The sequence below is a fragment of the Saimiri boliviensis genome, chromosome 6, assembly GCF_048565385.1.
Source record: "Saimiri boliviensis isolate mSaiBol1 chromosome 6, mSaiBol1.pri, whole genome shotgun sequence".
NCBI classification, from domain to species: Eukaryota; Metazoa; Chordata; class Mammalia; order Primates; family Cebidae; genus Saimiri; species Saimiri boliviensis.
Window position 1 is genome coordinate 72,121,431 of NC_133454.1, and position 27,849 is coordinate 72,149,279.

General features: G+C 42.5%; 1 protein-coding gene and 1 pseudogene across 3 annotated transcripts in view; both read left to right on the forward strand.

Annotated features, from left to right (window-relative positions):
- FAM168A (family with sequence similarity 168 member A) overlaps nt 1–27,849 on the forward strand; it is a 185,893-nt gene that overhangs the window by 130,278 nt on the left and 27,766 nt on the right. For all 3 annotated transcript variants that reach the window (XM_074400958.1, XM_039470593.2, XM_039470594.2), the window contains exon 3: nt 24,171–24,251. In XM_074400958.1, the coding sequence (XP_074257059.1) occupies nt 24,171–24,251 (81 nt within the window). The remainder of the gene's footprint in view (nt 1–24,170; nt 24,252–27,849) is intronic.
- LOC120364600 (bcl-2 homologous antagonist/killer pseudogene) lies at nt 11,818–16,057 on the forward strand (annotated as a pseudogene).

Here is a 27,849-nt window from a genome sequence, read left to right on the forward strand (position 1 = left end):
GACTTTTTGTCCCGACAAAACTCTTATGCCGCACCTTCTTCCCAGACAGCCTAATAGCTTAAGGAGTCAGAACCTCAACTCACTTGTAACCCATTGAGATAGCTTCTAAGCTACCTTGAAGAGGTTCTCAGAATTATCTGGTTTATGTTTGTCTCCCCAACCCCTAATACATGCTCATATACACATCCTTGTCTCCATACTTACATCTGTTCATTCCTGGTTCTTACTATGGTAAGCACAGGTGTGTTGTGGAAAAGCTAGTTTAAGAGTTTTTTTTTTTTCTTAGTAGCAACTAGTAGTAGTATATGCATACTTTGGGAGATTAGAAAACTTCCAATGTAGACTTGTCCTTTCTTTCAGGGTATATTGTCTGGAACTTCTAGGAGAATTTATCTTCTGAACTTGAAGCATCTTTTTTTTTTTTTGGATGGAGTCTCAGTCTGTTGCCAGGCTGGAGTGCAGTGGCATGATCTCGGCTTACTGCAGCCTCTGCCCCCTGGGTTCAATCAATTTGCCTGTCTCAACCTCCTGAGTAACTGGGACTACAGGCACACGCCACCATGCACAGCTAATTTGTGTGTGTGTGTGTGTGTGTGTGTGTGTGTGTGTGTATGTATGTGTGTGTGTGTGTGTGTGTGTGTGTGTGTGTATATGTATATGGAGTTTCACTGTATTGACCAGGATGGTCTCAATCTCCTGACCTCATGATCTATCGGCCTCCCAAAGTCCAGCCTCAGAGCATCTTTTTTTTTTTTTTGAGACGGAGTTTCACTCTTGTTACCCAGGCTGGAGTGCAATGGCGCGATCTCGGCTCACCGCAACCTCCGCCTCCTGGGTTCAGGCAATTCTCCTGCCTCAGCCTCCTGAGTAGCTGGGATTACAGGCACGCACCACCATGCCCAGCTAATTTTTTTGTATTTTTAGTAGAGACAGGGTTTCACCATGTTGACCAGGATGGTCTCGATCTGTTGACCTCGTGATCCACCCGCCTCGGCCTCCCAAAGTGCTGGGATTACAGGCTTGAGCCACCGCGCCCGGCCACTAGAGCATCTTTTTAAAGAGTCAGCTTTGGGCCGGGCGCGGTGGCTCAAGCCTGTAATCCCAGCACTTTGGGAGGCCGAGGCGGGTGGATCACGAGGTCAAGAGATCGAGACCATCCTGGTCAACATGGTGAAACCCTGTCTCTACTAAAAATACAAAAAAATTAGCTGGGCATGGTGGTGCGTGCCTGTAATCCCAGCTACTCAGGAGGCTGAGGCAGGAGAATTGCCTGAACCCAGGAGGCGGAGGTTGCGGTGAGCCGAGATCGCGCCATTGCTCTCCAGCCTGGGTAACAAGAGCGAAACTCCGTCTCAAAAAAAAACAAAAAACAAAAAAAAAAGAGTCAGCTTTGCCTTGTGAAAACGTACAGGCATTTCTCTATGTTCTGAGCATTCAGGGTCTGTCTGGTCCATAAAAAGAGACTGGTTGAAAACTGTCACTATTAGTGTTTAGATTTGGGTTGTTTTGTTTTTGTGAGGAAGAAAAGGCTATAAGCTAGGTGAATATTCTGATACAGTGACTCTTTTCTTACAGATATAGAAACTTTCCCAGCATTTGGAGGTCCCCAATTGTCAGTTTCCAAAGTCTCTGTGACTAATAATTGATTTATACTTCATAGCAGTGATTTTCTAAATGTAACCCCTGGGCCTAGGAACCTACTAGAAATGCTAATTCTTGGGCCTCCGCTTCAGACTTAAGTTAGAAAACCTAAAGATGGTTCCCAGCAAAATTGGTGTTTTTACAAGCTCTCTAGATAATTCTAATGGACCTATTTCCCATTTAGTAAATGTTCCATAGTCTTCCTCTTCTCTCCCAGTTTTGTGAGCTTGTCCAGGAACCTTGCCGTCATGAGTGTCATAATTCCTTCTAGTTCAAAACAGCTTTAGAAACAGAGGTTATGTGTCAACTGTCACATGTGTGTCAGCTGTGACAGGAGGGGCTGCTGGCCCCTTCTCAAGACAGATTGAGTGGTCCTAAACCCTGGAAACAGGGATGCAAGCTAGTTTCCAGCAGGATAGCCAACCATTCTCATTCTCCTTGCCCATTTTAGGCAAACTAAATAATTGGCCCCCAAAATTGGCTTTAAAAGGACTCATGTTGGGTAAGGTCGGAAGTGTGATTACTTGAAAATTGCTCAGCTGGTGGGAAAGGTACTTTAAGTGTCTAAATCACATTTTTGCTATTACTGCTGTCAGCAGGAGAAGATATAGAAAAATCAATAGTCCTTGGTCTTGTTTAAGCTACAAAACCATACTTCTTATTACCTCCAAAGGTCTCTGTCTACCAAGGAGAAGCTTTGACCTTCACTGTCACTACAAGTACTGTCACAATTTGTAAGTTTATGCTGAGTTCATTGAACTCTGTTGCCTTATGCTTGTTTAGCAGGAGGCCTGAAATCTTTATGGTACCATAAGATAGGCAGGGGTGGGCAGAGAGCCAAGACTAGACTCCAGACATTCCTACTCTTATCCCTGAGGATGGACCCTGAGCTGGGAGCTCTGAATTGAAATACAGACAGAGGGCTGGGCACAGTGTCCAAAGAGGGAACCTTTTCCTAAGCAGCTCTGTTCTAATTTAGGTTACTAACAATCCTGAGTTTCCAGAGGAGCTTGGAGCCTTAAGAAGGTAGGCTGAGTGATTCATATTATTATAGTTATTTTCATCATTTGAGTGTCCATTCCCTAATAAATCCAGTGCCAGATTTTTTTTTCATGTAGCTTAGTGGTTAAGAATTGCCCATGTTTGAATCTCAGCTTCATTGTTTGATCACTCATTGTGCATCAGTTATAAATGTCAGAATATGCTGCTGGAAGACTTGATTAACAGTAAGCTTAGGCCAGGTGTGGTGGCTTATACCTGTAATACCAGCACTTTGGGAGGCTGAGGCAGGAGGATCATTTGAGCCCAGGAGTTGGAGACCAACCTGAGCAACCTAGAGAGACCCTGGCTCTACAAAAAAAATTTTTTTTTTAATTAGGTGGCGTACACCTGTGGTCCCAGCTACTCAGGAGGCTAAGGCAGGAGGTTTGCTTGAGCAGGAGAGTCCAAGGCTGCAGTGAGCCATGATCATGCCACTGCACTCTAGCAAGGGCACCACAGCAAGATCCCATCTCAAAAAAAGAAAAAAAAGAAAGAAAGGAAAGAGACAGATAAAAAGAGAAAACAATAGCTTAAATAAATAGGTAAATAGGAGGTATATTTTTCTTACATAAAAAGAAGTCTGACTGTCAATGATAGGTGACATTGATTTATTAGGTCAGTGAATACAAGACCAATATCTCTATGACTCTTTGTCCTTTTCCATTTGCTCTAAGATGGCTGCTGTAGCTCTAGTCATTATGTCTGTGATAGAGTTAGGAAAAAGGGGGTATAGAGGAACATGAGTAATGCCTGTTCTTTTCCTAGCAAAGCAAAGACCCAAATACCCCCAGAAAACTTGTGTACATCTCATTGGTTAAAATTGGGCCACATGGCTACTCCTATGTGGTAGGAAGGCTAGGAGAGTGAGTATTTAGCTTTTCCAGCCTCCATAGTGAAAGCATTTGGTAAGGGCAAAGGGTATTGGGAATGATCGTTGAGTTAGTCAGCCCATTGTCTATCACAATTACCCAGGCAAGTAAATTAACTTCTCTAGTTGGTTTTCTCATCTATAAAATAAAGGTAATGGTAGGACCTACCTCATGAAAGGGTTGTGAGGCTTAGATGGGATTAATATAAAGCAAGTAGCATAATACTTTACCCATAGTAAGTAATATTAGTGGTTTTTATTAGCATTATCTCAACTCTGCAAAGTGATTATTATCCCATTTTATATAAGAGATAGCTGAAGCTCAGTGAGTGGAAGTAACTTGCCTGAATTTACAATATGAAATGACAAAACTAGGATCTGAGTCTATCTCCGAATCTAAAGTCTATGCTACTTTTTTTTTTGCAGTGGAAGTTGAATCAGCAGGGAAATGGTAGTTAGCTGATGAGTCTGTCTTGACCAGACCCAGGATTATCAGCCACAAGGCTAGGTGATTAGAGAGGGATGGAGACTGAAAAAAATAGGTTTGGGCAGTGAGAGCCCAAGCAGAAACCCCCATGTGGAACATATAAGGACAAAGAGAATCACAGCTTAGGGGGCCATCACTGGACTGATAATAGACCTACCAAATTGGGGATGAATATTTGACTTTTCTTTTTTTTTGAGACAGGATCTTACTCTGTTGCCCAGGTTGGAATGCAGTGGTGTGATAACAGCTTACTGCAGCCTCGACCTCCTGGGCTCAAATAATTCTCCCACCTCAGCTTCCCAAGTAGCTGGGACTATAGGTGTGCACTGCCATGCCTGGCTAATTTTTTTTTATTTTTGGTAAAGACAAGGTCTTGCTATGTTGTCTAGGTTGGGCTCAAACTCCTGGGCTCAAGCAATCCTCCTGCCTCTGCCTCCCAAAGTGCTGGGATTATAGGTGTGAGGCACCGTGCCCAGCAGTATTTGAGAAAACTGGAAATGAAATTTAATAAATAATGTAAGAAAAACTAGTTATGGGAGTAATCAGAAGGAACACCTAATCTAGTCTGAAGGGGGAGAAGGTCAAGTAAGACATTTTGGAGGTGAAGTGAACAAGAGAAGGACTATCTGAGCATTTAAAACAGCTTGAACAATGACATGGAAGTAGAATAATCAAATGGAGTATGTTAGAACAGCTGTGTGTTGTTGTTGAAGTATAAAATGCCAGACCCGGCTTGGCAAGAGCAGAAATAGGACATATAAATGTGCAAGAGTTGGCCGGGCGTGGTGGCTCATGCCGGTAATCCCAGCAGTTTGGGAGGCCGAGACAGGCAGATCGAGAGGTCAGGCATTTGAGACCAGCCTGACCAACATGGTGAAACCCCATCTTTACTAAAACTACAAAAATTAGCCAGGCATGTTGGTATGTACTTGTAATCTCAGCTACTCAGGAGGCTGAGGCAGGAGAATTGCTTGAATCCAGGAGATGGAGGTCGCAGTGAGCCGAGATCACACCACTGCACTCCAGCCTGGACAACAGTGAGACTCCGTCGCTTAAAAAAAAAATGTGCAAGAGCTAGACTTGGAGAGTCTTTATGCCATCCATGATAAGAAGTTTGGAACTTTATCCTTGGTGGTGGGAAGCTGCCAGAGACTATTAGGCGTGATGGATAGGTTGACATTTTTGAAAGACCTTTCTGGATGTAATGAGGTGGATGGATTAGAGAGAGGGAAAAAGGAGAAGACCAGTTAGGAAGTTGTTAATACTTCAGTCAGGAGACCTGAACTAGGACCTGTATTTGAGATGCAGAGGGGAGGACATGTTTGAGACATTTTTAGAGAAAACAATGTCTGGCTTTCAGTAGATATTCAATATTTGTGGAATATGAATGAATAAGTCAGGACTTGATGTTGGATTTAGGGAGTGAGGGAGAAGGAGGAATCTGGACTAAACCTCAGGCTTCCTCCACTGTAGGTGACAGGTTGTATGGTCATGACTTTCACTGAGTTCTTGGGAGTACTGAGGCCAGAGTATGTGTCAGAGATCTTTCCTTTTAGGTATTTCTCAGGTAATTTTCTTATATCCCCTGAGGAATCCCTTTTTTTTCTAGTTCTTGGGCATTTCTAAACAGTGTATGTTGGTAATTGTGGGACAAAGGTCTTCCTATTTTATATTAATAGATTTGAAAACTGAGGTGCAGAGTAGTTAAGTAACTTGCCTTGAATCATCCAGCTGCTGAGAGTTAGGAAATATTCTTTCCTTTGCAACATGTTGCCTTTGTATAAGACTCTTAGGCTTCTTGTAATTTCAACTGATTATAGGTCATAATAAAACAAGCAATAAAATTCAGAAGATTAAATTGATCTCATTACTCAGCTGTTAAGCTGAGGCCTGAGTTAATTGTAATTCAATGTACCTTCTAATTCAATCCCACAGAGTACACAGTGTCATTTGCATTGTACAAAGGAAGTTCTGCTGATAACCTCCTTAGTGTTAAAATGAAAAAATAAAATAACCCATAGGAATAGAGCCAAACATTTCCCTACCTTTATTCTCTTTTGTGAGATAGATTTGGTTTCAATCTTAACTGTCACTTACCGCAAGCAAGTTACTTAATCTCTCAGAGCCCCTGTTTTCACACTTATGAAACATTATGGGAGATGTTCATTTAATAGTTGCTGTTGTTACTATCCTGCAGGTGAGGAAACAGATACAGAATTTGATAAGGGCTATAAGTGTCTTGCACAGGTCATATAGTAACCTAGTGGTACTCTAAACAAAAAAGTGTTGAAATGGTAGTATTTTCTAGAGATCATTGACCTAAGACATGTTCTGTTTCACTTTATTTGAAAATCCTGTCCTGGATGTTGCACTTACTTCCCACCTGCTTCCTTTAGGACCTCACCAGTGTGTTGACAAAGTCTCTAGAAACAACAACCCTTTAAACTTGTAGGGTCCTATAAGAGTTTTTAAAGGCTGACCCTGAGACTCATTCCTGTAATTCAGCACTTTGGAAGGCTGAGAAGGGAGGATCAGTTGAAGCCAGGAGAGACAAGCCTCGGTAACATACTGAGACCTTCTCTCTTAAAAAAAAAAAAAAAAAGAAAAAGAAAAGAAAAAAAAGGAAAAAAAGACATTTTTATATATATCTAGAAAATCTGAATGTTTATATTCTAGTCCTGGCTCTGCCAGAAGTATGATTGGCAGTTATTTGGAACAGATGACATGTCTAACAATAGGAGATTAATTGAACCTGTCTGATGTCCAATAATATAATCATTTTATGGCTTCTCTTGTTTTATCTTATTTCCAAAACAGTGTACATTTTAGAAAAATTAGAGAATACTGATTGAGAAGAATACAGAGGAATACTAATAATTCCCGATTCAGAGACAATCACTGTTAACACTTTGGTGTATCTATTTTTCTAGGTCTTTAAAAATGAACATACATACATTGTTTTTCAACAAAAATGACATTATATGCTATGTACTGTTCTATAACTCATCTTAATTTACTTAAGGAATTCTAGGTTGGGTTTAGATTTGTTTCAGCTAATGCCCTGTTGGTAGAATTTAGGTTGTTTGAACTCTCACTATTAGCTAGTAGCACAAAGAAGAAATAATAGACTGAAATAAATTACAAATAAAAAGGCAAAAATGTGGGGACACTTTCATTTGCAATTTTTTTAAAGAGGGACAAAAATTTTTTTAATGCAGGAAAGATTGTAGATATACATACACACAACAGTAAACAAAAAATTACCTGTATTCAGAGAATGACTAGTTTACTGTTTCTACAAAAAGCCATGCTGACTAGAAGCCTGTTTTGTCCAGCTTGTGCTTAGTCAGAAAATAATAGGCCTAACCAGCTGGAGCCATGTGAGAGTTGATGAAAAGGCAGGGTGATAAGCCTCATGATTGAGGATATGGAAGTTGTTTTATTAAACAATCTTAAAATCCATGGGCAAACACAATTGTTTCCAACAGGGAACTTTTAATGAAAAGGGCATGGGTGGGAGACTATTATTTACTGAAGTACTTACTGCTCTGTGCCAAGTATTTATGCTAGGTATTTTGCATGTCACCTCTTAAAATTTTCTAGCCTTCAGTATAGAATATCCTTGTGTTCCTAAGGATTAGGTAAAGGGACTTTCCTATGATTTTATGTCTGGTAAATGGTACAGCTGACTTTTGAATCCACACCACCTACCATCAGAACCTCCGTTCTTCCCACTGGACTGTGATGGCTTCTTTAGGATAGCCAGAGGAGGAAATATCTTGTTTTGATTCACAGTAAGAATGTTTAGATGGGGCTCTACAAAGTTAATTCAGGACTTGCTCTGAACTTACTCTGGTCTGGCCCTGCTCACCTTACTAGCCAGCCCACATGCAGATACAGGAGAAGGAAAGAGGGACACTGGTGCTAACATAGAGGAGGTACTCAAAAATTATTTACCAATAAGTAAGCTACTGATTATGTCTATTTTTTTTTAATATAAAAACATAGGCTTTGAAAATTGAAGTGATTTGCTCAAAGCCCCAGAGCTAAAAAGTAAAAGAGCTGGAATTTAAAGCTAGGTCTGCCTGTAAATGAAGCTCCACTGTTGCATAACACTGTACTGTTTGTCTCAGTTTGATACCTGCTCTCAGTGTCCACAACAGTAGGGAAGGAGACATGACCTAAGCACAGGTAATGCTCTACTTAAGGTATCTCCTGTCACTAACTTGGAGTTGCAGCAACCTTTCCAATCCAGAAGCCAGACCAGATTAAAAGTCTTTTTGTCTTTTTTCACTGTTTTCCCACAGCCCTTATATCTCCCTCTGTGTTGGCCTTTGTCTCTGGCAGCCTAATAGCAGGGTAACTTAAGTGCTTGCTTGCCTCTCTCATTAGATGATGAGTTCATGGAGGGCAAGAATTATGTCTTTTCATTTTGTACTCATGGTAGCACTTAGCACACATTAAGTGTTCAAGTGAGTATTTATTTAGTTGAATTGGCCAAAGTTTGTGCACTTGGCTCATTTTGAAGGCAGTTGCTCAAGTATTAACATTTAATGTATACACAATTCTAAAAAGCATGGATTTTTGGCCTTCTAGCCCACAACTAATTCTAGCACTGGGAAAGGGCTAGCTAAGAAAGGCTATAGGATATAGGCGTCAGGATAATAAGTATAAAAGTGAGTGTTAACAACCTGAGTGTAAATGTAAACAAAGATGTGTTTACATCTATGGCTCTAATTTCCTCCATTTTTAAGGCGGGGGTGGGGGAAGGCTTGCCTCCTTTAAAAATATATATATTTATTTATATATATATGTATGTATGTGTGTATGAATGAAAATTCCTGTGTACAATTCTGTCTCCTCAAGCTGTCACTTCCTCTCCTTTCCTTTACTATCAGCATCTTTACTCTGTCTCAAGAAAAAGAAAAAAGAAATAGAAGCCTTAAAGAACACTGTACACCAAGTATACTCAACAGTCACCTAGAGGTCATTCCAATAACACAGAAGAATATAGTTCTCAAGAATACATTGAACAGTCTTCAGGAGAGACAGTGTGTAGGCCATAAAACAACTCTCAGTATATAAAGGATTGAACTCATACCAAAGTATGTTCTCTGACTGCAGTGGAACAAAATTAGAAATCAGTAACAGAAAGAAATTTGAGAAATTCACAGTTATGTGAAAATTAAATGACACATTCCTAAATAACCAGTGGGTCAAAAAGAAATCACAAGGGAAATGAGAAAATACTTTGAGATGAATGAAACATAACATACCAAAATGTATGGGATGCAGCCAAAGTAGTACTTAGAAGAAATTTATAGCTGTTAAGTGCCTACATTATAAAAGAAGTAAGACCTCAACTCAGTAACCTAACCTTTCACCATAACACATTGTAGGAAAAAGAGCAAATGAAGCCTAAATCAAGTAGAGGAAAGGATGTAATGAAGAAATCAATGAAATAAAATAGAGAACAAAATAGAGAAAATCAATAAACCAAAAGCTGGTTATTTTAAAAGATCAGCAAAATCAACAAACCTTTTTGGCTTTAGCTAGGCTGATGAATAAAATAGAGAAGTCTCCGATTATTAAAATCAAGAGTGATAGAGGACATTACTACTGACTTTTATAGAAATAAAAAGGAATATGAGGTAAGACTGCGAACAATTGTATGCTAACAAATTAGACACTTAGGTGAAATAGACAAATTCGTAGAAAGACCCAAACTGCCAACATTGACTCATGAAGAAACAGAAAACCTGACTAGACCTGTAACAGAGAGAGAATTAGTAATGCAAAAACTTTCCGCAAAGAAAAGCCCAGAACCAGATGGTGTCTTTGGTGAATTCTACCAAATGTTTGAATAAAAATCAACACCAATCCTGCACAAACTCTTCGAAAAAATAGAAGATAAAGGAATATTTTCTAACTCGTTCTATGAGGCCAACGTTACCTTGATACAAAAACCAGACAAAGACATCACAAGAAAACTATAGATAGACCAGTATCCCATTTGAATACAAATGTAAAAACTCTGAACAAAATATTAGCATTGTTTCAGGTCTTATCCAACGTCTGATATTGTCAAACTTTAAAATTTTTGCCCATCTGATAGGCATGAAATTCTACAATATTCCTTTTATGTGCATTTTGCTGATTGCTGTTGAGGGTGAACATCTTTTCTATTTCGTCCCCTTCTCCCCAGTCAGTTGTATGGTTTCTTTTGCAAATTCTTGCCTGATTAGATTCTATTGGCTTATTTCATTTCTTCTTGATTAATGAGTTTTTTAATCTGGCCACTAGTCCAATGTTACCTATGTTACAAATGTCTTCTGTTTCTCTGTTCTTGTCTTTTAACTTTGTTTATGGCATCTTTTGACATACAGAATTTTATATTTTAATTAGTTAAATTTTTCACCCTTTTGTGGTACTTCCTTTTGGTATTACCTGAGAAATAACTTTGTAATCCGAGATCATACTGATATTCCCTGGGACTCTGATATTCTCCTATTTCTTTCTTTCTTTCTCTCTCTCTCTCTGTCTCTCTCTCTCTCTCTGTTTTCTTTCTTTCTTTCTTTTTTTTTTGAGACAGGGCATCACTTTGTCACCCAGGCTGGAGTGCAGTGGTACAGTCACAGCTCACTGCAGCCTCAATCTCCTGGGCTCAAGTGATCCTCCCACTTCAGCCTCCCTTGTATCTCGGACTATAGGCACATGCCACCACTTTTTGTAGAGCCAGGATCTTACTGCATTGCCCAGACAGGTCTCAAACTGTTGTGCTCAAACGATCTTCCTTCCTCAGCCTCCCAAAGCATTGGGATTTCAGGAGCGAGCTACCATGACCAGCCTGTTTTATTTTATATTTAAGGCTTTAGTCTTTCTGGAATTGGAGAAGTGTGAGGTGGGGTTCGGGCGGTATCTAATTTTATTGTTTTACATGGAAAACAAGTGTCCCAGTACATTCAGTTAAATCTGAACGGGATTTTTTCCCTTTAGCAAATCTCTTTAAATGGAAAAGCAGAATAAAAGAGTGGGCCGGGTGCAGTTGCTCACGCTTGTAATCCCAGCACTTTGGGAGGCCAAGGCGGGCGAATTACTTGAGGCCAGGAGTTCGAGACAAGCCTGGCCAACATGGCAAACCCCATCTTGACTAAAAATACAAAAATTAGCTGGTCATGGTGGCAGACGCCTGTAATCCCAGCTACTCAGAAGACTGAGGCAATAGAATCACTTGAACTGGGAGGCAGAGGATACACTGAGTGGTGATCATGCCATGGCACTCCAGCATGGGCGACAAGAACAAAACTCTGTCTCAAAAAAAAAAAAAGAGTGAATTGACTTGGGAGACACAGGTATTCATGGACCAAATTATCGATTTGCAAAATTTCATCTTGCTGTTTGATATGTTTTAGAAGATAAACGTGCACAGGTCGGGGGCACCAAACAACCTCTCAAGTGTTGAGTACCTCCCAAGTGCTTTACAGCTATAGGAGAAAAAAGAAGCAACAGTGCACTCCTGAAATGGAGATTGAGACAGAGTAGGCCATCTGCTTTCCATTAAAGTTTATCCTATACCAGCAGATAGGAAACTGAAGATATATATATATATGTATATTTATTTATTTAGATGGAGTTTCGCCCTTGTTATCCAGGCTGGAGTGCAATGGCGCGATCTCGGCTCACTGCAACCTCTGCCTCCTGGGTTCAGGCAATTCTCCTGCCTCAGCCTCCTGAGTAGCTGGGATTACAGGCACGCGCCACCATGCCCAGCTAATTTTTTGTATTTTTAGTAGAGACAGGGTTTCACCATGTTGACCAGGATGGTCTCAATCTCTTGACCTCGTGATCTACCCGCCTCGGCCTCCCAAAGTGCTGGGATTACAGGCCTGAGCCATTGCGCCCAGCCCGAGATAGTTTTAGATTTGTTAAAAAAAATATTTTATCCTGAGGAACAGCACACACTTGGCCTTATATATTTACCTAGGAGCAGTTATATTATTAGTGTCTAAGCAACTTATTTTCTTACCTTTATTTGTTGTTGATACTATTTGTATACTAATGACATAGGAAGTTAAGGCTGATCTGGTTTTAGAGCCTTTCTCTGCTAGGGCTCAGCCTAGGTGAATGACCCAGACGTTGCTGGCCTTTAACCTGGATGAGTATGCTTTCTCTGAAGATGCAGCACAACTCAGAGCACAATTGATTACTGGATATTTCCTCCTTTCTTATTAGTTTCAGAGGAGCTTCCTTCCCCTAGATGAGAACAGTGCCTCATTTATTATAGTTCATACCCTTTGCAATTCCCTGCAGCTCACCAGTGGAAGGTTAGGTGGCTGGGCCTTGAATCTAATATACAGGCTATCTCAGATTCAGGTTTGGTGGGCAGGTTCAGAGCCAGCACTACAGAACTGCTGCTTGCTTGGGCTGACCTACATTTTTGCCAGTATAGCACTCTCAGCAGGCAAGCCTCCCAACTACTAAGAGAAATTAAGATTCATGCATTTTTCTGGAGCTAACAGATTCAAGGGTCTGTTTATTTTATTTCCTTCTGCCTATCAAAGAAAAGAAGCAGGGTTGGGGTGGGTAGGTGGGTAGGTAGTACTTGCAAACCCTGCAGTTAACAACGTTTTCCATCTTTCTTTGTAGCTTCTTAGCCCACCAGACTAAAATGGGGTTTTGCACTCAGAATCAAATTTTGTATGCCCTGCCTCCTGAACATTTTTGTAGTCCCCTCTCTCTTCATCCTTTTACTAGTGTTTTAACTTTTCCTTTGGGCTACTGTGATAATTTTATTATCATGTTTCTCCTCCTCTGATCTTAACTACTCCGAACTCCTTTTTACACTGCCGCTGGAGTATTTTTTGTAAAACACAAATCTGAAACCCCAGTTTAAAACCCTCCATTGTTTTCTTATTATTTATTGATTAATTCCATCCCTTAGCCTGGCATTCAAATCCCTTCACAGCATGTCCCCCAGTCTACCTTTTTATCTTTGTTTCCTGCCACTTTTCCCCACACACAGTAAATTACAACTGTACTGAACTATGCCATTTCCGTAATATGGTACACACTTTCATACCTTCATGCATGGAATCAGCATATATTTCTTTGTCCCTACCCACCCCCCCCAACACCTTGACAAACTCTTCCATTCATTGTTCAGAGCCAACTAAAATGTTTATTTTTCTAAGAAGCCATTCCCAACTATCCCAAACATATTATTCATTTCCTCCTCAGTATTCTGATAACACCATCAGCATTCTCTGATTGTATCTTCCATATATTACACCTGTAGATTAATTTAAATAACTATATTCCCCCCATTAGACTGTAAGTGCCTCTGTAAAGAAGCTAGCACCCTTCTTGCCACAGAGTAAGCATTTGTGAGATGCGATGATGATGATGATAATGACGATGAAGATGAAGAAATCTGGATGCAGTCACTTTAGGCCTTCACTGACCGCCATCACCATAGTCTTGTATGTCATTGGGGAAAAACTATCAGCAGCAGAATGAACAAGGCAAGAAGAAAAATTGAATTGTTTTAAGGGAAGGGGATTTGTAAATTGAATTCTGATCAGAGGTGAGCAGTCAGGATAAGGGAAGATTGAAGAAATTAGGCCTGTTGGATTTAGACAAAAGAAAATTTAGGAGAAATAATCGATCTCTTCATATCTCTAGGTGACTGTCCTGGAAGAGAGGAAACAGACATGTTCTGTGAGAGTAGAACTAGGACCAGTGGCTGAAAAAGTATTCAGGGTAAAAATGCCTAATAGGTCAGATTTTTAGCTCAGAGTAAAGAATTGTCTTACTTCCAGAGCTCTCCAATAGGTGCTTTGACTCACTGAAGAGGTTCTGAGTGTACCACCATTAGAAGAGTATGCTGTGGGATGATCACTGGAGTCTTGCGGGTCCCTCAGGCCACACAGGGACAAGCAAAGGCTACATCCAGATACCAGGAATGCACTGACGCCCGTTCCTGGAAGCCTGCCTCCCACTCAGCCCCTGGGATCAGCAGCCGCTGACCCCTCGGGAGTTCCATCTCCGCCCTGCTGAGCCACCCGGGTTCAGCCAGGATCCCGGCAGGCTGACACCATCCTCCACTGAGACCTGAAAAATGGCTTCGGGGCAAGGCCCAGGTCCTCCCAGGCAGGAGTGCGGAGGGCCTGACCCACCCTCTGCTTCTGAGGAGCAGGTAGCCCGGGACACAGAGGAAGTTTTCCACAGCTACGTTTTTTACCGCCATCGGCAGGAACAGGAGGCTGAAGGGGCGGCTGCCCCTTCTGACCCAGAGATGGTTAGCTTGTCTCTCCAACCTAGCAGCACCATGGGGCAGGTGGGACGGCAGCTCGCCATCATTGGGGATGACATCAACCGGCGCTATGACTCGGAGTTCCAGACCATGCTGCAGCACCTGCAGCCCACGGCAGACAACGCCTACCAGTACTTCACCAAGATCGCCTCCAGCCTGTTTGAGAGTGGCATCAACTGGGGCCGTGTGGTGGCTCTCCTGGGCTTCGGCTACCGTATGGCCCTACACGTCTATCAGCGCGGCCTGACTGGCTTCCTGGGCCAGGTGACCCGCTTCGTGGTGGAATTCATGTGGCGTCACTGCATCGCCCGGTGGATCGCACAGAGGGGTGGCTGGGTGGCAGCTCTGGACTTAGGCAGTGGTCCCATCCTGAATGTGCTGGTGGTTCTGGGTGTGGTTCTTTTGGGCCAGTTTGTGGTACGAAGATTCTTTAAATCATGACTCCCAATGGTGCCCTTTGGGGTCCCTGCTGAGACCCCAGCCTGGACTTAAGCCAAGTCTTTGCCTCCTCCACTCCCTTCAGGGGTACCCCCTCAAGAGTACAGAAGCTTTAGGAAGTGTGCACTCCAGCTTTGGAGGGACCCTGCGTGGGCCAGTCAGGCTGCAGAGGTGCCTCAACATTGCATGGTGCTAGCGGGCCCTCTCTCTGTGCCCAGGGGCTGTGGCCTCCTCCCTCAGCTCTCTGGGACCTCCTTAGCCCTGTCTGCTAGGCGCTGGGGAGACTGATAACTTGGGGAGGCAAGAGACTGGGGGCCACTTCTCCCCAGGAAGCGTTGAACGGTTTTAGCTTTTTGTAATACCCTTTGGAGAGCCCATTCCCACCATTCTACCTGAGGCCGGGACGTCTGGGGTTTGGGGGTTGGTGGGTCTACCCTCAGTTCCCCAGGATTCTATTGCTATTCTGGAAGAGCAGCGCCTAAGAGCTGGGACTTGATCCTGATCCTGGCCCTCCCGAAGCATCATGTGTCCCAGGAGCAGGACTGACTGGGAGATGGGGGCCGGGGTCCTGCCCAGCTCCCCGCCTGCTCCCATTCCTCCCTCCAGCCATACTGCCTTTGCAGTTGGACTCTCAGGGATTCTGGGCTTGGGGTGTGGAGTGGAGTGGCTTCACAGACAAGAGCTCTCTAAACCTATGTGTTAGAAGCCTCCAGGCCTGCCTTCCAGGGTCCTCTCAGTTCTCTCCCTTCCTCTCTCCTTTTAGACACTTGCTCCCAACCCATTCACTACAGGTGAAGGCCCTCACCCCCATCCCTGGGGACCCTGGGTGAGTGGCATTCTAAGGCCCCTCCTTGCCCAGACTACAGAGCTTAGGACTTGGTTTGTTATTTTCAGGGAAAAGGAGTAGGGAGTTCATCTGGAGGGTTCTAACTGGGAGAAAGATTATCAACACCACTAGGAATCCCAGCAGTGGGACCCCTGCCTCATGGCTCTGGCACGGTGTACTCCAGGGGTGTAGATGGGGGAAATGTGAATACTTGAACTCTGTCCCCCCATTCTCCATGCTCCTCACCTGTCTAGGTCTCTCCTCGGGGTGGGGGGTGAGAGTCCCTTCTTTATTGGGCATCGCCTAGGGTGTTGGGGGAGGGGAGAGAAGTTCTTGATTCAGCCAAATGCAGGGAGAGGCAGCTGGAGCCCGCAGCCACTCCCTATCCTCTGAGCGTTTGGAAATAAACTGTGCAATCCCCTCAAAAAAAAAAAAAAAAAAGAAGAGTATGCTGTGGGAGGCTGAGGCAGAGAATGACTTGAATCCAGGAGGTGGAGGTTGCAGTGAGTCTAGATCACACCACTGCACTCCAGCCTGGGTGACAGAGTGAGACTGTGTCTCAAAAAAAAAAAAAAAAGAGTGGCCAGGTGTGGTGGCTCACGCCTGTAATCCCAGCACTTTTGGAGGCCAAGGCAGGCAGAAAAAGGTCAGGAGCTCGAGACCAGCCTGGCCAACATGGTAAAATCCCATCACTACTAAGAATACAAAAATTAGCTGTGCATGGTGGGACGTGCCTATAATCCCAGCTACTCAGGAAAGTGAGACAGGTGAATCACTTTAACCCGGGAGGCAGAGGTTGCAGTGAACCGAGATTGCACCATTGCCCTCCAGCCTGGGTGACAAAGCAAGACTCCATCTCAGAAAAAAAGAAAAAAGAAGGGTATGCTGGCAGAGACTATGCTGCCAGTCATGTGTGCTACTATAAAGGATATTCCTGTGCTGAGTGACAAATTGGACTCAATCACCTCTAATACCTCTTCCAACCCTATAATTCAGTACCTGTGATACTTTTCAATAACACAACCATGACCTATATTAGAACACTGAGTGGAAACAGTAGTTGTTTTTTTTTTGTTGTTTTTTTTTTTAAACAGCCATCTTTGACCAAATTGACTCTCCAGACTAATTTCCTGTTTTTCTTGGTTTTGAAGTTTAAGTAAAAGAATCTTGGCAAAGTAAATGGCAGCCAAATCCAGAGGTTTTCTCTGCGTAGACTCATTTGGAGGAGAGGCAGGGAGGTTGGTAGGAATGGACAATGTCTGACTCAGCAGGTCTGGGTTCCGTCTGCACTCTCTACTTACTAGTTGTGTAAGAGAAGTCTTAATATCCTCATCTCTAAAATGGAACTAGTAATATGTTTTGTTGACTTTGGGTAGAGATTAAATCAGATAAAGAAGTGCCTAGCACAGTGCTCGGAACATAGTACAGATTCAAAATTACATACTTCCTCTTCCTTCCATACTTCAGATTCAAAATTACATACATGCTCTCTTCTTCATTATTTTGATATAATAAAGATTTTTTTTTTTTTTTGGTCTTGTCTTGGTTTTGATCACCCTAGGGGGTCATTGGCAAGGCAGTTTTCTTTTTAATTAGGAGCTTCAGACCTAAACCATAGTCACTGCCTAAGTATTCTCCTGCTTACAAAGAAGTAAGCCTCTTTGTCTTTCTGAGCCAGGGAGTTTGTCTTCCACTAGCCTTTTGATACTCTGCTATTTTTAGCTCCTAAAGTATTTTCAGAAATAGTCCCCTGATTTCTGTTGAAAGTAATTTCTAATTTCCATATTAATAAAAAAATAGCTTTACATTTCTTTAGTCCTAATCCTAGTACCAACAAGAAAAGAGGATTAGATTGTATTGACATCTATAAAGCAATTAAAATATACACGTCAAAATCCCAGGACACCTGATCACTACTGCAACCTTTAGGATATAAAGGAGAAAAGCTAACTTATGTCCATTTATCTCTTCACTCTTGACCTTCAAAAAATACGAATACAAAAGGGCCGGGTTTGTTTCTAAGGACAAAGTCATAATTATTTGGTAGGTGTGGAAAAGGCATTGCTTTTTGGATTCCCTTCCCAGTTTGACCACTGACTTGCTGAATAATCTTAACCAGAAAGTTACTTCACCTTTCAACCTCTATTTGGTTAGCTATAAAATGGAAGAACTCACATTAGGATTGATTTAAGGCTCAAAAGAAAAGCAAGTGTGAAAATATCTTTGTTATGAGCAAAAGAGTGAAATATACATGGTATGTCTTCAACTCATGTGTCACAAGACTGTAGAGATCCTGAGCTCAAGTGATCCTCCTACTTCAGCCTCCCATGGTGCTGGGATTACAGGTATGAGCCACCTATGCCTGGCCAGACTTAATATATTAACAGTTATAAAAAAAAGTCTTGGACTCCTCCTGCCTCTAATTCCAGCACTTTGGGAGGCTGAGGTGGGTGGATTACCTGAGGTCAGGAGTTCAAGACCAGCCTGGCCAACATGGTGAAACCCCATCTCCACTACAAATGCAAAATTACCCGGTCATGCTGGCACATGCCTGTAATCCTAGCTACTTGGGAAGCTGAGGCAGGAGAATTGTTTGGGCCAGGGAGACAGAGGTTTCAGTGAGCTGAGATTGTGCCACTGCACTCCAGCCTGGCCAACATAAGACTCTGTCTCAAAAAAAAAAAAAAAGACTGTGAGCTATGATTGTACCACTACAACTCCAGCCTGGGTGTCACAGAACAAGACCCTGTAATTAATAAATAAAGAAGTAAGTAAGGTAAGAAGGGAAGGAAGGAAGGAAAGAAAAGTAAGTAAGAAAGGAAGGAAAGGGAGGGAGGGAAGACTATATAAAGCTCCCTGTAATGCTGTCATTATATAATGTCTGCCAAATTCAAGTGAATTAAAAATAATTCTACTTGGAAACATTGAAGGAAGATCCTATAATTGCCTCTAAAGTGAAAGGCATCTGAAATGACAGAACCAGAGTGTGATTACCTGTGACTGCACAATTTCTCACATGAAGCTGAATACAGATTTTGGCCATGCAACTGGATCACTTGGCTTCCCAGATTAGACCCCTAACTTTTTTCTTGAGAAGTAGCACACCTCCAGATTGCTAATTAAGTGATAAGTTAGCTACCTCAGTTCTAAAATCAGAAAATGATTAGGGGGTAAAGAGATGAATTTTCTTTGGAATTGGAAAGGATTTAGGGAGAGGCATATTAACAAAGATACATTATTAAAGCTTCAATATTTACAAATCCCAAAGAAGCTTTTACGGATTTAGGGATTTAATCTTTGACTTTTAAAACCAGCTTTTCCTTGTCAGTCAAAATACCAATGAGCATTTAACAACTGCAGGGAACAGTGAGACAGGCACTTACACACTGCTAGAACAAGTACAAATTGATGGTCTTTCTAGAAAGCAGTATGGCAAAGTATGTGAAGGCTCTTAGCATGTCACTTTTCTTCACCTCCACTATTTCCCTGGTCTGAGTCCCAACATCTATTGTTGGAGCTTGCAGTAGCCTCTCAGCAGGTTGCTTTGCTCCTCTATTCCCTTATAGTCTGTTTTCAACACATCAATCAGAGTGACTCTTTTCAAACATAAGTCATAGCATGTTATTCTTCTACTGAAAACCCTGTGAGGACTTCTCATTTCACTCAGAATAAAAGTCTGGCCGGGCACGGTGGCTCAAGCCTGTAATCCCAGCACTTTGGCAGGCCAAGGCAGGTGGATCACGAGGTCAAGAGATCAAGGCCATCCTGGTCAACATGGTTAAACCCCGTCTCTACTTAAAAAAAAAAAAAATACAAAAAATTAGCTGGGCATGGTGGCGCGTGCCTGTAATCCCAGCTACTCAGGAGGCTGAGGCAGGAGAATTGCCTGAACCCAGGAGGTGGAGGTTGCGGTAAGCCGAGATCGCGCCATTGCATGCCAGCCTGGGTAACAAGAGTGAAACTCTGTCTCAAAAAAAAAAAGCTTAAAAGCCGGGCACAGTGGCTCAAGCCTGTAATCCCAGCACTTTGGGAGGCCGAGGCGGGTGGATCATGAGGTCAAGAGATCAAGGCCATCCTGGTCAACATGGTGAAACCCCGTCTCTACTAAAAAAAAAAAAAATACAAAAAATTAGCTGGGCATGGTGGCGCGTGCCTGTAATCCCAGCTACTCAGGAGGCTGAGGCAGGAGAATTGCCTGAACCCAGGAGGTGGAGGTTGCGGTGAGCCGAGATCGCGCCATTGCACGCCAGCCTGGGTAACAAGAGTGAAACTCCGTCTCAAAAAAAAAAAAAAGCTTAAAAGCCGGGCACGGTGGCTCAAGCCTGTAATCTCAGCACTTTGGGAGGCCGAGGCGGGTGGATCATGAGGTCAAGAGATCGGGACCATCCTGGTCAACATGGTGAAACCCCGTCTCTACTAAAAATGCAAAAAAATTAGCTGGGCATGGTGGCGCATGCCTGTAATCCCAGCTACTCAGGAGGCTGAGGCAGGAGAATCGCCTGAACCCAGAAGGCGGAGGTTGCGGTGAGCCGAGATCACATCATTGCACTCCAGCCTGGGTAACAAGAGTGAAACTCCGTCTCAAAAAAAAAAAAAAAAAAAAAAAAAAAGTCTAAGTCCTCACAGTGGCCCGTAAATCCCTACATGAACTGGCCAGCCCTTTACCTCTCTGACTTCCTCTGCTACTACTGTTCCCTCATTTGTTCCATTCCAGCCACACTGGCCTCTTTGCTGTTCCTCCGACTTTGTCTTATATGCTGTCAACTTAGGGCCTTTGCACTGACTGTTTTGTCTGAAACGCTCTTCCTTCAGCTATCTGCTTGATTAACACTCATTTCCTTCAAGTCTTTGCAAAAATAATACCTTTTCAATGTGTCTTACTCTGATTATCCTTTACAATATTGCAGTGCCCTTACCCTCAACACTTTGGCATTTCTTATGCCCTTTACTTTGGCCTTTTTCTCTTTTCCAAAGCACTGAAGACTTTAGTATTTATCCAAGGGTTTCTTCTCCTACCCTCTTAGAATATAAACTCCACAAGGCCAGGGATCTTCATTTTGTTCACTGACAAAAGTCCCTAAATCAGTCTCTGGCACCAAGTAGATATTCAAATTATTGGTTGAATTGATGAACTTTAAAAAGAGGCCTACCCGACCAGGTGCAATGATTCACGCCTGTAATCCCAGGACTTTGGGAGGCCAAGGCAGGTGGATCATGATGTCAAGAGATAGAGACCATTCTGGTCAACATGGTGAAACCTGTCTCTACTAAAAATACAAAAATTAGCTGGGTGCGGTGGCATGCACCTATAGTCCCAACTACTCGGAAGGCTGAGGCAGGAGAATCACTTGAACCCAGGAGGTGGAGGTTGCAGTGAGCCAAGATCGTGCCACTGTACTCTAGCCTGGCGACAGAGCAAGACTCCAACTTGAAAAAGGAAAAATAGGCACATCTTTTAACCTAGAGATTTCCACTTCTAGAATTCATTTCTAAAGAAATAGAGATTCATTTAGTCTGCTAGTCTGTTTTATTTTAGTCTGTTAGCTATTATAAAAATGAAATTTTCAGACAACCAAAACAGGTAATAGTTAAATGATATATCTACATGTGGAATATCATAAAGATATTAAAATAAGCCTTTCGAAGAATATGTAATTACACGAGGAAATGTTTATAATGTTAAAGTGAAAAAGTAAAATGTAAAACCACGTATACCCCTACCTTATGTCATATATAAAAATTAACTCAAAATGTATCAGTGATCTCAATATAAAAGCCAAAATCATAAAACTGTTAGAAGAAAACATAAAAGTAAATCTTCATGACATTTGATTGGCAGTGGATTCTTAGATATGACACCAAAAGCATAATCAACAAAAGAAAAAATAGATAAACTGGACTTAAATCAAAACTGAATTTTTTTTTTTGCATCAAAGGCATTGTCAAGAAAGTAAAAAGACAGCCCACAGAATGGGAGGAAGTATCTGTAAGTAATATATCTGATAATGGTTTAATATTTAGAATAGACAACTTCTACGATGCAACAGCAAAAAGACAAACCACCCAATGAAAAAAATGGGAAAATGCCCTGTGTAATCCCAGTACTTTGGGAGGCCAAGGCAGGAAAATCACTTGAAGCCAGGAGTTTGAGACCAGCCTGGGCAACATGATGAGACCCTGTCTCTACAAAAACAAAACAAAACGAACAACCAGGAAAACACACACACACACACACACACACACACACACACACACACACACACAAAACAAAAGGGGGCATGGCGGCGCACATTTGTAGACTCAGCTATTCAGGAAGCTGAAGCAGGAGGATCACTTGAGCCCAGGAGTTCAAAGTTACAGTGAGCTATGATCCTGCCATTATACTCCATCCTGGGTAAAAGAACAAGACCCTGTCTCTAAAAAATAAACAAACAATTGTATTTTTAAATGGGAAAATGATTTGGATAGACCTTTCTCCAGAGAGGATATACAGAGAGTCAGTAAGTACATGAAAAGATGGTCAACATCATTAGTTGTTAAAGAAATACAAATCAAGACCACACTGAGATCCCACTTTACACTTACTATACAGGGTGGCCATAATGATAGTAATAATAAAAGAAAATAACAAGCATTGTTGAGGATGTAGAGAAATATGAACTCTCATGCACTGCTGGTGGGAATATACAGACATTAGCTGGGCACAGTGGCTCATGCCTGTAATCCCAGTACTTTGGGAGGCCAAGGCGGGTGGATCACTTGAGGTCAGGAGTGCAAGACCAGCCTAACCAACATGGTGAAACTCCGTCTCTAATAAAAATACAAAAATTAGCCAGGTGTGGTGGCGTGCACCTGTAATCCCAGCTACTCAGGAAGCCGAGGTGGAGAATCGTTTAAACCTAGGAGGCAGAGCTTACAGTGAGCTGAGATCGCACCGCTGTACTCCAGCCTGGGCAACAGAGCGAGACTCCATCTTAAAAAAAAAAAAAAAATAGTACAGACATTGTGAAAAACAGTTTGGTAGTTCCTTAAAAAGCTCAACATAGAATTACTGTATGACCCAACAATTCTACTACTGGTGTATATCTCAAAGATTTTTGAAAACAGGTACTTACATGTCATTGTTGATTATAACGTTATTCACAGTAGCCAAAAGGTGGAAACAACCTAGGCGTCCCTCAACAGATGACTGGATAAAAAAAATGTGGCATAGCCGGGCGCAGTGGCTCAAGCCTGTAATTCCAGCACTTTGGGAGGCTGACACGGGTGGATCACGAGGTCAAGAGATCGAGACCATCCTGGTCAACATGGTGAAACCCCGTCTCTACTAAAAATACAAAACATTAGCTGGGCATGGTGGCACGTGCCTGTAATCCCAGCTACTCAGGAGGCTGAGGCAGGAGAATTGCCTGAACCCAGGAGGCGGAGCTTGCAGTGAGCCAAGATCGCGGCATTGCACTCCAGCCTGGGTAACAAGAGCGAAACTCCGTCTCAAAAAAAAAAAAAAATGTGGCATATACACACAGTAGACTATTATTCAGCCATAAGGAAGAAGGAAGTTTTGGTACATGCTGCAACATGGATAAACCTTAAACACATTATGCTAAGTGAAAGAAGCCAGACACAAAAGGACAAATAGTGTATGATTCCACTTATATAAAATACCTAAAACAGGCAAATTCAGAGACAGAAAGTAGATTAGAGGTTACCATGGTGGGTGTTGGGGGATGAGGAGTTACTGTTAATGGTTACAGAGTTTCTGTTTGGGGTGATGAAAATTTCTTGGAAATAAGTAATGGTGATAATTGCATAACATTGTAAATGTCATTAATGTCACTGAATTATACATTTAAAAATGGTTTAAATTGCAAATTTTATATTATACATATTTTACTATTATAAAAAAGTTTCAAAAAATCCCCCAAACTGTATATAATATACTGTGGTAAGCTGGATCTGGTTTGTGTAAGCTCTTGAGAGCTGATTGTGGACACCTCTTCCAAACTATTCATTCAGTGAAGTTGGTAGCATCAGATTGGTCATGGTGGAAGCATTTATGCCATCTCAGTTGTCAAATGCTGCAAAGCAGCTCCCATTTCCAACCCCTTCGAGCCAGTTGTTAGATATTTACCAGCACAGCGCTGAATATATGTGTATAAAAATTATACAAAGCCACCTGGAAAGATAGATGTCAAACTGTTAATGGTGTTACCTCTGGGGAGGAGAGTGGTGTTGTGGCAGGAATATGAAAATAAACTTGAACGTAAAAAGTGTAAATTTCAATGTTGCTTCCATTTTTTTTTAATAGTGAGCATGTGGACATATTTCTTTTATCGGTTTTAAAAAATAGACCAGAAGGTCTGCACGTATTAGGATTTTGGTTTTGGTAACTTTTTTCTTGAGAGGCTGAAAGCTGGTCACATATACTATCTGAAATAGCCCATGGAGAGACTGAAGGCCAAGCCTAGGACTTGAATTCTGTTTTTTTCAAAAATCTTTTTTTTTTTTTTTTTTTTTTTTTTTTGCCTAACTAATAAGCTTTCTTATCTCTCTGTAGGTTACCCCACAGCCTATCCAGCAGCGGCTCCTGCCTACAATCCCAGCCTCTACCCCACCAATAGTCCCAGTTATGCTCCAGGTAAGGAGAAAATAGGGACAGCAGTGGTGAATGGGGAAGGGGGAATCTATTTGGAAAAACAAAACCACCTGCTGGCCTTTTCCTGTTCTTAATTGCTTCAGGCCCAGCCTGTCCAGGCTTGATTTTCCTGGGAGTCCCCGCTCTGGGAACTGGGACAGATCAGCGTCAGGATGGGGGCAGGAATAGAATCTTCTCCATTATCTCTGAGACTTAAGGTTGGCTCATCGATCCTGTGCTGGAATGTCTGAGACCTGCATCCTCCTCATAGAACATTTTCTGCTCCCCAAGCAATGTCTAAATTCATTCTTTGCTCAGTTTTCCCTGAGGCTGCCACTGGGGACGGACGGATGGGGAGACACACACACACACACACACACACACACACACACACACACACACTCTCTCTCTCTCTCTCTCTCTCTCTCTCTCTCTCTCTCTCTCTGTCTCTCTGTCTCTTTTCTCCTTGGGACACACATGCTCTTGACACACACACTCTCTCTTACTCTCTTTGGGACACACACACACACACACACACACACGCTCTTGACACACACACTCTCTCTCTAACTCTCTTACTCTCCTTGGGACACACACACACACACACACACACACACACACACACTCTTGCCACCAGAAGGTAAAGAGCTGGTTTTCAAGCTGAGATAAGCTGCTGGGTTTTCAAAAATACTAACCCAACAATCCTTGGATTGAGGTTGAAATGGGTTTGAAAATGTTGGAAAGGATTTTTGGGCTTGGAGCATTGCAGAGGTCTTAGTTCTGATCTTAACCCTCATGCTCAGCTGGTGCTCTAATATTCAACAGCAGGAGAAAGAGTATGGGCTCTGTGGTTAGAAAGTCCTGGGTTTGAATCCTGATTACCTGACTCACTAGTTGTAAGGCCTTGGCCAAGTCACCTCACCTCTCTCAGATCCAATGTGACTACCTGCCTCAGGATTGTGGATGGTTTTATGTAAGTTCCATTTACTCAACAAGTATTTGTTGAATGTCTTCGATACTGAGATACAAAAATTGAAAGATGCCATCTTTGCCTGTAGCAAATAGTAGCTTATAGTCACATTGGGGAGCCTGGCATGTAAACTCATTGCAGTGCTAATGTGTGTGCTAAGTATTGTAAAAGGAATACATATAAGGGGAGGAGGAGGGAACAACAGTCTGCCTGGGGGAAAAGTATAGGGGAGGCTTGGCTGGGTGCTGTGGCTCACGCCTATAATCCCAGCACTTTGGAAGGCCAAGGCAGGCGGATCACCTGAGGTCAGGATTTTGAGACCAGTCTGACCAACATGGAGAAACCCCATCTCTACTAAAAATAAAAAACAAATTAGCCAGGCATGGTGGCACATGCCTGTAATCCCAGCTACTCAGGAGGCTGAGGCAGGAGAATAGCTTGAACCTGAGAGGCAGAGGTTGTGGCGAGCCGAGATGGCTGCATTGCATTCCAGCCTGGGCAACAAAAGTGAAACGCCGTCTCAAGAAAAAAAAAAAAAAGTGTAGGGGAGGCTTCAGAGAGTGGGTAACAATAGAGACTTGAAGGAGAAGTGGAAGCTATTATTTAAGCACACAAAAGAGAGTGGGCATTCCAGGTAGAGTAAAGCATGGGCAGAGGCTTAGGATTGTGCGAACAGGACACTGAAGAACACAGAAGTAGGGGAGTAGTCGCAGCATAAACTATAAGCGGCTAGATAAATCTGAACTATAGATGTGCAAGGCCCAGATTTGGAGAGGCATTGAATGTCTTGATAATACCCTGCATTTTCTTTCTTTTTTTTTGAGATGGAGTCTCGCTCAGTAGCCCAGGCTGGAGTGCAGTGGCGCGTTCTTGGCTCACTGCAACCTCTGCCTCCCGGGTCCTGTTTCAAGCATTTCTCCTACCTCAGCCTCCCAAGTAGCTGGGATTACAAGCACAAACTACCATGCCTAGCTAATTTTTGTATTTTTTAGTAGAGACAGGGTTTCACCATGTTGGCCAGTCTGGTCTTGAACTCCTGACCTTGTGATCCACTTTGCTTCAGCCTCCCAAAGTGCTGGGATTACAGGTGTGAGCCACCACACCCGGCCATACCCCACATTTTCTTGTTTAGCCGTTATCATTATAGAATTAGAAAGCTTCAAAAGACCTTAGAGATCCCCCAGTCAGCCTCGTCTCTTGACAAAGGAGAACCAAAAAAACAGTGTTTTGTCCCAACATACCCAGTGAGTCAGCAGCGGCATATGGACTAGAATCTTTGGCAGATCTCCTGACTCTTGTCCTGTGCCTTTCTCTCCCAATGTAGTACTTATTCTACTGTCATTATCTTTCTTGGGGCACACTTAAAGGAGAATGGAATACAGCTTGTCTGAAGACCTAGATTTTAGTCCTCACTGTCATTTCCTAGATTAGCAACCTTAAAGTCACCTGATCTATCTGAATCTTATTTCCCCCATCTCTAAGTAGGAATCATATCATAATTATGCACACACACACTATGAAGTTACCAGATAGCCCCTCCTTTTTGGGCAAACAAGAACTATTTTAGGTAAATAGGGGTTGGTATCCCCTAAGGTGTTTACATAGATGTTCCACAGACATTTTGACCCACCCTGTTATGCTTAAGATACTTTGGAAGACCATGTAGATGATTCAAACTTGAGGAAGCTGTAGTCACTGCCTTTGGAGCACTTATGAAGGGAGCAGTGATGCCTGGGCTAAAATTCTGTAAATAGTACCTCAGCATTGGTTTTATATTTACTTTTAGTCAGTATGATATATAATATTTTCCCCAAGATCTGTAATAGAAGGCAAAAACAATAAAAGCTACAGAAATTCTCTCTGATAATCAAATTGGATAATTTCTATCTTAACTACAAAGGCTTCAATTATCATGTACATCATGGTATATAAATGATTTAAATTTAAGTGCTATCAGATCTGTGAACTGACTTTGTAAACTGTTCCCAGTCTAAAACAAAATGAGTTGTTGCAGAAGGTCAAGTAAGATCAGGAGTGAAGAAGATTCATTGTCTTTATAGTCTGGAGGCCACCAGTGACCTCACTGGAAGCATTGTTAGTGAAGTGGTGAGGCTAGAAACCAGAGTGCAGTGAATCAGGAGTGAAGAAGTAGATTTAGCATATATAGCCTATTCTTACCTGAAGCTTAGCTACCAGGAAAGGAAAAACAAAAGGACACTGACTAGAAGTGAATGTAGGGTTGAAGGAGGATTTTCTCAGATATGAGCAAGGTTAAGGACTGATAGGAAGGGGCAAGTGGAGAGGATAAGTCAGAGATGCAGGAGAAGTGGTGCCAGAGCCAGGCCACCACAGAGGCTGGTGTAGGGGTGGGAAATCTGGAGCTCAGTTCTCTTCTTTGGTTTGAGAAGTTGAGTGGCAGGTGGAGACAGGTGCCTCATGCAGGAGGGCAACTCTTCCTCTCAGACTAAAGGAAAGATGTGCTTAAATAAATTGCCCAATGGAAAGTGGAGAGTTCTCATCTAATGACGTTGATTCGCTGCTACAGAGGGGAGCAGGGGTAAAGGGAGGTTCTTAACCAGGAAGGTCAGGGTGTGAGAGCCTCATAGGAAGGAGTAGAACTGGAAACTACCC